The sequence below is a fragment of the Malania oleifera genome, chromosome 9 (assembly GCF_029873635.1).
Source record: "Malania oleifera isolate guangnan ecotype guangnan chromosome 9, ASM2987363v1, whole genome shotgun sequence".
Taxonomy (NCBI): domain Eukaryota; kingdom Viridiplantae; phylum Streptophyta; class Magnoliopsida; order Santalales; family Ximeniaceae; genus Malania; species Malania oleifera.
The window spans coordinates 7,048,402-7,058,307 of NC_080425.1; the positions used below are offsets into that span (position 1 = coordinate 7,048,402).

The following is a 9,906-nucleotide window of genomic DNA, read 5'->3' on the forward strand; positions in this document are numbered from 1 at the left end:
AAGTTAGGAGATAATGTCATGGTGCAACATTATTTGCCTAATATTGTATCAAATGACAAAATTCAAATGCAACTTCAAGCTATTTTGGATACGAAATGGTTAAATAAAGAAATTGATTTGTCACGGGAAGTACTTATTCAATTATCTAAATTTGAGCACATTAGGAATAGAGGATAGAGTTTTGAAGTTTATTACTGCAAAGTTGTTTTGATGACAAGAATGTTATGATTCCAAGTTGAATTGTGGTTCTTATTTCAATAATCGTTCTTTTTATTCATATTTTATATTGAATCAAGAGTGATCGTAGGAATTTATTAAATTAATTAAATAGGGAATGACCGTAAAAGTCCATGAAGGCAATATATATTTAATTGTTTCGGAGGAGGAAGTGAAAAAGCAATCGCTTTGTTTTACCCCCAAATTGGAAAAAAAAAATGATGAAAAAATATAAATGCTATTATGTAATATTAGAAAATGGTTATGTAAAGAACATTCTTGTAAACGACAAATTTTGTCTTCTTCTTTATACTTCTCTCCACTTTGTCTCTTACAAAACAAAACAAAACAAAACAAGGCATAGATAAGTACTAATTTTATTCTCTATATTCCTCTCTCCTCCTATAAATTCTTTTCTCTTGGCTTCTCCACTCTCCTAGAAGTTTTTTATTCTCTTCCCCTCTCCCCAACCAAATGGAAGCTTAGTTTACTAAGAGCACTAAAAACTCGTCTACAAATGTAACCCTTATAGAGCTTTCTAAGACGAGGAATAATACCAATATAAAGTCTTCAACTAATTTGAAGGCCAATCGCCCCTGTTCTCCCTAAATTTATTTTTCAAAATTTCTCCAAATTTTCTACCATAGAAACCTAGGGTTTTATTGTCTGAGAAAGGAAATTGCTCACAACTATCAATTTGCAAGGATGCTCTAACTATAATTCATTCATTATTTGGAAATAAGCAACTTCTTCTCCGAAGCTGATCCATCAGAAAGTGCCAACCCTAACATGGATTTCGATCGCATACCAAGCTTCCAACACCAAAGATTGGATGTGGAAGAAGATAACTGAGTGGAAAATGAAGCTGCTATCTAATATGGGCAAAGAAAATCCTCATCAGATCAGCTGCACAATCTGTCACTGCATATGCCATGAATGTCTTCAAGCTTCCTCCAGCTCATTCTTATTTTCCCTACTCAACTCTACATCAGGAATTTGTATTTGAGAGCTCACTTGTTTTAAAAGAAAAAACAAAATGCATACAGCAGGTCTCCTTTTCCCTACTCGCCAGAAAACATTGCCCTCCATTCTAACCAATCTATTTGCATATTTGGGCGTTTTGAGATGGCATGTGCTAATCAACACCTTTTTATTTTATTTTATTTTATTTTTTTGTTCAAATAAAAAGGGGACATTAAAAATAATATGAAACATGATCATTTGAAAAAATTAAGGTGGAAACCGGAGGAATGGAACCCATATGTGAATTAAAAAGAGCAAGAGGCCATTAGTTTAACCACAAAAGGAAAGTCGAATGATTTTACATAAAAATGCTGCTCACAGAACAATCATCATGAACACGCCAAATAGTTTCACCCAACAGGTTTGCGACTGAAAGAACTGTCAACTGGGGGAAGTAGTTCTTCTCCTTCACTGGAATTGTGTTAGTAATAATCACCTCTTGAAATAGACCACTTGACAACCGCTCGATTGCAGGGGGGCTGTTGGCAAAGAAAAAAGAACAATCAAATTATCGCATGAGATTGTCCTCATGGAAACTCGTAGCAATATTATTATGCTATGCCTAAAACCAAAATAAATGAGCCTATAATCATCCACTTTGCAATACCATTAACCCAAATTTTCTTCAAATTTGTGATTTTTAAAAAGAAGGCATACCAGAATATAGAGGGAAAAAACATTCAAGAGCTACCTGCTTGCTCCCCATCCCATAAATCAGGGGGATCATTACATTAGCTTAATTCTACAAGATTTACTTCACCCTCTATGGAATCACACACACACATTTCAATTTTAAAAATTAAGACTTGAAGGCTCACAATGTATTGATCTTTAGTTAACATACAAAATATTATGAAAATGACATTGAGTCAAAACATTTTTAAAATGTGAAACTCTACAAAGCTTAGGGCACGGTTGGATGGTATATGGAAACAAGGGATATAAAGAATAGACAAAATTCATGCCTATTATTATTTTATTAACAAATTGCCTAGGATCAACCATAATAGAATGCATTTCAATTGTTTTGATTTCTGAAAACAATATTGAAAACAAAGTAGATAACATGCTTTGTTTTCATTTTCAAAAACAAAAATATGGAATCTCATTTTTGGATCCTTAACCAAGTGGCCCTTGGATTCCAAGTGCCAAATACCACCTTGATTGATGGGGCTGTCCTATTTGGTTGTTTGGAACTTGGTGTCCTATGGAGTAATCATGGTCATTTCACAAGAAAATAAAGCGAAAAAATATATAGATCCTGTCCATGAAATGTGACACCAGACCAATTGTCGCTAACTTTTGGCCGCCAAAGCTAAAGAAATGTTGATTTAAATAATTTTTTGAAATGAAATGGAAAGCCAGTGAATAGATAAACATAATAAGTTTGTCATTGATCTAGGAAGGCTAGAGAAAAAAGAAACAGATGAATGAAGTTGATACCTAAAAACAGCATGAGTGCAACATGCATAGACTTCCCTGGCTCCTTCTTGGTGTAAAAGCTTGGCACCTTTTGCAATAGTCCCTGCAGCCCACCACAAATTCACTAATTAAATGGAACCAGACAAAAAAATATGGTACTTGCTTTTTCCCATTTCTCTTTTTCATTGTGCATCAAAGGCCCCTTCAATGTTTCTTCTTTAGCAGAATATTTTTCTTTAGGTGCCAGAAATTATCCATGGAAATATTGTCTTCCTCAAAATGGATTCAACAAAACCAACAAGGCATTCTCAATGATGAAAAAGCGTCGAAAGAAAAAATGCTCAATAGTCAGCATAAATGCAATCCCAGGATAGTGTCACCTTTGAAAGGAGAGAAGAAAAAAATATTATAAACTGCATCAATATTCCTGATTGTTTATAGTCATCAACATCATCAGTTGGATGTTCAAAACATTTATTTCCCTTGATTCCATTCTGTTTTTCTTGTTCCTGTCTTCATTTATAAGAAAGGTTCAGATCAGAAGTATGTCATCCAGACGAGCTCTTGACTTACCTGCAGTGTCAATCATGTCATCCACCATAACTGCAACTTTTCCTCTAACATCTCCAATCAAATTCATAACCTGCAAGATACATGATGGACATAGATTTGAGGACATTCCTGATGAAAGAACAAGGGGAAAAAAAATGCATCTCTAGGGAGTTAGCATTGCAAGCAACTCGTCTTGGGAGTTTATCTGAAAGACTACTTTGATGGCCACACATCAACAAGGCTAATGACTAATCCGTCAGACAGTAGTAGTGCTGTCAATGTATTGCATCTAATACAATCTAATTGAACAGATTTCCAAAGTGACTTTGATAGGACAATCCCTCGACAATCTAGAATGTAAAAAAAGAAACTGTGTCCAAGCAAGAGATCAGAAGAAACTATAACGATTCTGGAACTACTAGAGGAAAACTGAATAGCCAGCGAAAGATTCTGGACAGAAAAGAGGAAAGTGAATGGAATAAGGTGGAAATGGAAGTGTCATTTTATAGGAATAGTATAGCTTAAAAAGAAGAAAGGAATGACATTCTAAAGCAAATGACTCTGCAAAAGTTGATGTTATTCCAATTTCTAAATAACAAGGAGTAACATTGGAATAGACATTCTTGTGATAAGATTTGGGATGATTAGAAAAACCAACTTTTGCATGATAATTTGCCTTAAAATAGCACTGCCTTTTTCTTTGTAGTTTGTAAACTATTATATATACCTATGCAATTACAATTCCATTCCCACACAATTATATTGTGCGAACCAAACATGATATTAGAGTCTAGACTTCAATCAACCCCTATGCAAGGACATAATAATACAATAAATTTGAAAAATATTAAATTAAAATTACAACAGAGTCTAGACTTCAATCAACCCCTATGCAAGGACATAATAATACAATAAATTTGAAAAATATTAAATTAAAATTACAACATTTTCAAACTTAAATCTCACAATGCCTCAATTTAAACATCTAATATTGATTGCTGACATCAACCAATCCACAGCCCTGAGCTTCCTGGAGTCCTGGACCCATCATACATTTCTAAGTCTAAGGCAACCACTTCTAGTGCAACCTCACTTGAAGAAAGAACCTTTTTTTATTTGCAGAAAGATATTAATTCAAGATGATGCAGTGCAGTAAACAGTATCATAAGGCAGCAATTTTTGTGGGACATGCCCTAGATGTTTTACATTGAATGATAAGACAAAAAGAACAAATATAACAAACTTTTGAAAAACATTGGAATCCTTTGGATGAAAATACCATTGAACGCTTAAACCCAGTAATGATGCTATGGCTGCATTGGATTTTATTACTAGAGGTAACTTGCTATAGGGGGCCTGGGGCAAAGGCTTGAAAGTTAGGGGAAGCAACATTGAAATTAACACTGCTTGGCAGAGAAGGGTTTAAAAGAAAGGATAAAATTTGCTCCTAAACCCATCCAACAAAAAATTCCAATAGGAGATTCTAAATTTGTTCTTAAGCATCTTCAAGGAAAAATTCCACCTCCATTGAAAGGGATATTATTCATGACAAAGATACGCTAGAGAGATTTGATCGGGCTAACTCAGACATATTTATTTCCCATCATGCAGCCAATACCATTTGCAAATAGTGGTTACCACGCTAACACTTGTTATTTGAGATTGTAGTTTTCCTAGGCATTTTGCCAGAGTAGGGATAATATTCAGGATATTTCTCATTCTTGTCGCATCCTTGGTTCTTAATTATTTTTTTTTTAATATTTCTAAGCTCACCTCCCCACCTCCATAGCCAAAATGAAAATAAAAATATTACAAAGCTTTGGTGCCAAAAATACCTCAGCAATGTTATGTCCATGACGCCTTTTATCAACAATTGCTAAAGGTGCATCAGATAATTTTTTTGCAAATGCGCGTGCTCTTGCAACTCCTCCAACATCAGGTGAGACCACAACCAAATCATTAGAATGAACCGTCTTGCTGGCAAGATAATCAAGGATCACAGGCTTGCACACACCAAATAAACAATAGTTTAGCCATCAATAAATATGATATCAATGAAAAGAAGATCTCAAAACCATAAAACTCTTACCTGGCCATAAACATGGTCCACTGGAATATCAAAGTAACCCATGGACTGCCCAGAATGCAGATCACAAGCAAGTACACGGTTTGCACCTGCTTCTGTGATAAGGTTTGCAACAAGTTTAGCCGCAATGGATTCACGCCCTTGTGTCTGAAAATAAAATAGGGATGGAGAAGATGGAATTTTTCCTGGAAATTTATAGCATCCTATTCATAACACAATATTGTTTAGATTCTAGAAGTTGTTGCTACAACTAAGTGCAATCTTCACAGCACAATTAGCATTGCCAATCGTAAGGCATGAGGCCCTCAACTACGCTCACATTCTAAAATTATGAATAGAAACGAAAGGAAAGGCCATCCTATCGACATAATAAATTCTCCACAGGCCTTCAATAACACCAAACTCAATCTACTGATACTTATATATATAAAAAAAAAAAAACAGAAATTGAGATTAAATTGTAGCTTTTTCAAATAAATATGCTGTCCTGCCCTAGGAGATCATCTGAACAGATTAATTGATCATATGAATGGAATAATTGAATTCCATCAGCTGCATTTCTGCTAAATATCCCAATTTCTGTTTGTAACTTGTCATCATCAGCTACACATGACCTACAGATTTATCTTAGATAAACTGATATAACACAATGAAATCTTACCTTCCTATCAGCTCTTGCATATCCAAAATATGGGATTACTGCAGTGATGTTTTTAGCTGATGCTCTTCGACAAGCATCTATCATTATCAAAAGTTCCATGAGATTCTCATTTGCTGGAGGGCTGGTGGGCTGCACAAGGTATACATTACATCCTCTAACACTCTCTTGCAACTGAACATATATTTCACCATCGGCAAACCGCTTTATGTGAACCTTTCCAAGCTCCAATCCCATGTACCGTGCAATTTCCTGAGTATGGAATAACAAGGAATTTGATAAGGAAACTATAAAAGTTTCCACGTGTTAAAAAGAAATTTACATAAAAGGTGCCAGCTAGCTTGCATGTAAAATTGCCAGACAAGTGTAATATAGGATTTAGATCTATTGTCCAAAAAATTATAGAAACCAGATCCAATCCTACCTTCATCAGGCCTTCTTCTGTTTCCTCCTGTTTTTTCTCCCTTCCTTTTTTCTGAACAGATGCTTTTGTGAAGTTCACAAATTTAATTGTATGGGCACAAGTAACTTCTCAAGAACCTTTTGGTATCTTTAGGCTTTGAATGACCTAATTCTGTTATATATATGGTGTGTGTGTGTGTGTGTGTGTGTGTGTGCGTGTGCTTTTTTTTTGGGTAGGGGAGGGGGGTTGGTTCAAGTCAACCCAACAACTTGTTCAATGTGTGCCTTCTTCCATTTGGCTTTGGCTAATGCTATATACCATAGATAGATATCACATGGCCCTTTCCCACTGTCTTATGTTTGGCCATCCACTTTTTTATTATCAAATGGAACCCTTAATAGGTAATGACAAGGTAAAAAGAATGGGATTTGGTACAAGGACAGTGCTCATTCAAGGTCTTATTCTATTTGAAAATAAAGAATGCATTAAAAATTTATGAGGAAAATACACTTAACAGCTGCTGAACTACTTAACCCACCCCCCCCAAAAAAAACCATGTTTTTAAGGCTAATTGAAAAATTGTCCTTATCAGAGAAGGAAAGATTATAATCAATAAATCTTACTCTATGAATGTGATTGAGAATCATATTTGTCACATATCTTGCACCTATTTGTTTTGTTTTATCTCTTTTAATAGAATAAATTACTCATCCATTAGAAAACAAGAGTAATAAGATCACACATCACTTTGTGACACAAAAACTTAATACAAAAAAACCCCATAATTGCTAATCACCCATACTATCAACATAGAAAAGGAGGGAGACTTTCCAGCAAATATCACAGGTTCCAATAGATATATAACAAAACTAATAAAATCAGTATCAATGTGATTCAAATGACAAAAAAATGTCCAACAGTTGACAATTAACAATAGTAAACTCCAACTATTTTTTCCATAAACTCAATTAATAAAAGAACATAAAAAAAATTGTATAAAAATGTATAAATGTTCCAAAAAAAAAAGAAAAAAAAAAGGGAACTATAACGAACTCCAGTGAAAAGTATCCACACCATATAGGTTCTTTTAAGTCAAATTTTAGGATTGTTTGTGTTACCTAGGCAAAAGGGCAATTTCATCTTAAAAAATTCATTGATTATTCATGTGCCATGCACATGCTGCAAATCTGTTATAATGAATGATTTCGTAAGTAAATGTTAAATTTCAGTTCTGAGAGTTGTCTCACATAGGAAAATTAAGTGAAGGATGGATGACTTACAGACATGGATGGGCGCATGACCTAAAAGGCTAAAAGCTTAAGCTTTTGAGTCATTTTGACACTTACCTTTATATATCAAATCAGCATAAAAACTTTCCAATTCTAACTCCTGATATGGGTCGAAACATGAGAGGTAGAATTAATTTAAACGCTTGTGAAATGCAATCCTAGGCACGTAAGCTCCCACTCGAGGGAGAGTTAAATAGACTCACAAGTAAAGGGTGACTTAAAGAATTTTTCCACATGGAAAAGTAAGTAGAGGATGGGTGACTAATAAACATAGATGGCCCAAGACCCTAACAACTTAAGCTTTTGTCCTTTTCGGTCAAGTAGGCGCTTATTCATGTATACCCACATAGAACTTCCCAATCCTAACAATAGGAGGGTATTTTATAACTAAAATGATAATTAAAAGGGGTTTTAGTGTTAGATTTGAAAGTTTAGGACACTTGTATTGTAGCAGATAGTTAAGGGGTGTGTTTACCCAAACTTTACAATACATTAGTCATTAGCTACATAAATTTGTTTCAAAAAAATCAGAAAAGAGAAATTTCTGCAAGATCTTGCAGCAAAGTACATGAGATGGCTACTCCAGTATACAAAAACGATTGATTTCATGTCTGAAACTTCAATATTAACAAATATATTCAAATATCTTTTTTTTTTTTTGGGGGGGGGTTTTCAAACCTCACATGAAACTCTTGTCATACAGCATGCTTGGTTAAGACACCAGCTTGGATGTTGTAAAAAATGTAATAAACCGGTTGTCATACTTCATAATGTAAAGATTCCGAGATTTTTTTTTTCTTCTCAAAATCATAATTTTATTATAACCCAATGGAATGCCAGACAAAGGTCATAAATAATGGTTCCTCATCCATACAATGGAATCCTACCGTCTAGTTTGGTATTGATAAGACAAAAGAAACGAAATTTAATTTAGTAGGACAATGATTACCTTAGAAAGTGCAGGGTTTGCTGTGCCAGAGAATATTTTCAGCCGGGTACTATTTCGGTTAACAGTATTGTCAAGACGCTTTGAGTCCATGAACCTCGGCAGTGACTGTTCATTAATGACCGGTACACATGACTTTCCATTCTCAACCTTCAATGGCTCCGGCAGATTACATCTCTGAAACAATAATACTTATGTCAGTTAAACTCAATAACGTAAGAAGCTCAAATTTGCCCTGCAGCTATAAGCGTCCCCTGCTGGGATACAATAATTTATATAACGAATAAAAGCCACATCAACTTCTGCTCCAGTTAACAAAAATAAAAGAACTAACAATAATGCGATTGAAAAATCAGTTACTAGACAGGGTGGAGTCGGGGGAAACAACGCGAATAAAATTTTCAAATTTGAAATATTTCCATCAAAAAATTGATTTCTAGTGACCGGACAATGACGAATACACAGAAGCGCAATCCGTCTGTTCTATCGGGAACAAAACAAGAAGAAGAACATACTACGTGACTGGCTCGAGAACAAACGGAAGCTCCGCAGCTGCCGAGAGAGCGGCGATAAACCAGAGACGTCGACGGAGAGGATGACGAGGAGGAAGTAGATGAAGAAGGCGAGGGGAGAGCAAGAGAAGCCATGGAAGATAGAGAGGGGAGTGGATTGGAAGATGAACTAGGGTTAGGGTTGGAGGTTTCAGGCTTGTGCAAGAGAGACAGAGGTTTGGAGGTGCTTTATCTATGGCGGTTCATTGCAGTTCCACGACATTCGGATTTTCATTTTGCGAGCGAAGCGGCGGGCGCCAGGAACAAAACGACGCCGTTTATGACAACTGGGGTTTAACGAAATTCACGAACGCGGCCAGACATACGCACTTTTTGGACCTTGACTTCTCATTCCTCACAAGGAACAAAACGACGCCGTTTATGACAACTGGGGTTTAACGAAATTCACGAACACGGCCAGACATACGCACTTTTTGGACCTTGACTTCTCATTCCTCACATTTTAATCTTTTATTTATTTTTTTTGGTTTGAATTGGAGTTCCCCGTGTGTAACACGTGTCCAGTGCCCTGCGCAGCCCCTCCATTTACAAATGAAGGTGCAAATTTTTGTTAGTCCCAACAAAAATAGGAAATCAAAACCAACTCTATTTTTTTTTCAGGGCTTCTTTAATATTGTTGTTATTTTTTATTTTTTATTTATATTTATATACCATAAAAATATAAAATATATATAAGTATGTTTATTTATGTCACCAATTTTTTATTTTTATTATTAATTTTTAGTTATTTAAAAAAATT

General features: G+C 35.1%; 1 protein-coding gene across 2 annotated transcripts; it reads right to left on the bottom strand.

The window, feature by feature from the left end:
* Nucleotides 1–1,464: 1,464 nt before the first annotated feature.
* On the bottom strand, nt 1,465–9,592 carry LOC131163888 (ribose-phosphate pyrophosphokinase 1). Of its 2 annotated transcripts, XM_058120698.1 has the most exons (8): nt 9,111–9,592; nt 8,599–8,772; nt 5,961–6,209; nt 5,303–5,446; nt 5,049–5,216; nt 3,235–3,304; nt 2,683–2,764; nt 1,465–1,718 (listed from the first exon to the last, which is right to left on the bottom strand). In XM_058120698.1, the coding sequence occupies exons 1-8, from the start codon at nt 9,240–9,242 to the stop codon at nt 1,538–1,540; spliced, it is 1,200 nt and encodes a 399-aa protein (XP_057976681.1). In that variant the 5' UTR covers nt 9,243–9,592; the 3' UTR covers nt 1,465–1,537. The 2 variants fall into 2 exon arrangements, with proteins under 2 accessions (XP_057976681.1, XP_057976682.1); XM_058120699.1 differs by lacking the exons at nt 8,599–8,772; nt 9,111–9,592 and adding an exon at nt 6,382–7,503.
* Nucleotides 9,593–9,906: the final 314 nt, after the last annotated feature.

Coding starts and splice junctions, on each gene's coding strand:
- LOC131163888 (XM_058120698.1), bottom strand. CDS start 9,242: ATGGCTTCTCTTGCTCTCCCCTCGCCTTCTTCATCTACTTCCTCCTCG. Junction 5,447..5,960: donor ATGCAAGAGCTGATAGGAAG/GTAAGATTTCAT, acceptor TTTTATTTTCAG/ACACAAGGGCGTGAATCCAT. Junction 3,305..5,048: donor ATGGACATAACATTGCTGAG/GTATTTTTGGCA, acceptor TGTATCTTGCAG/GTTATGAATTTGATTGGAGA.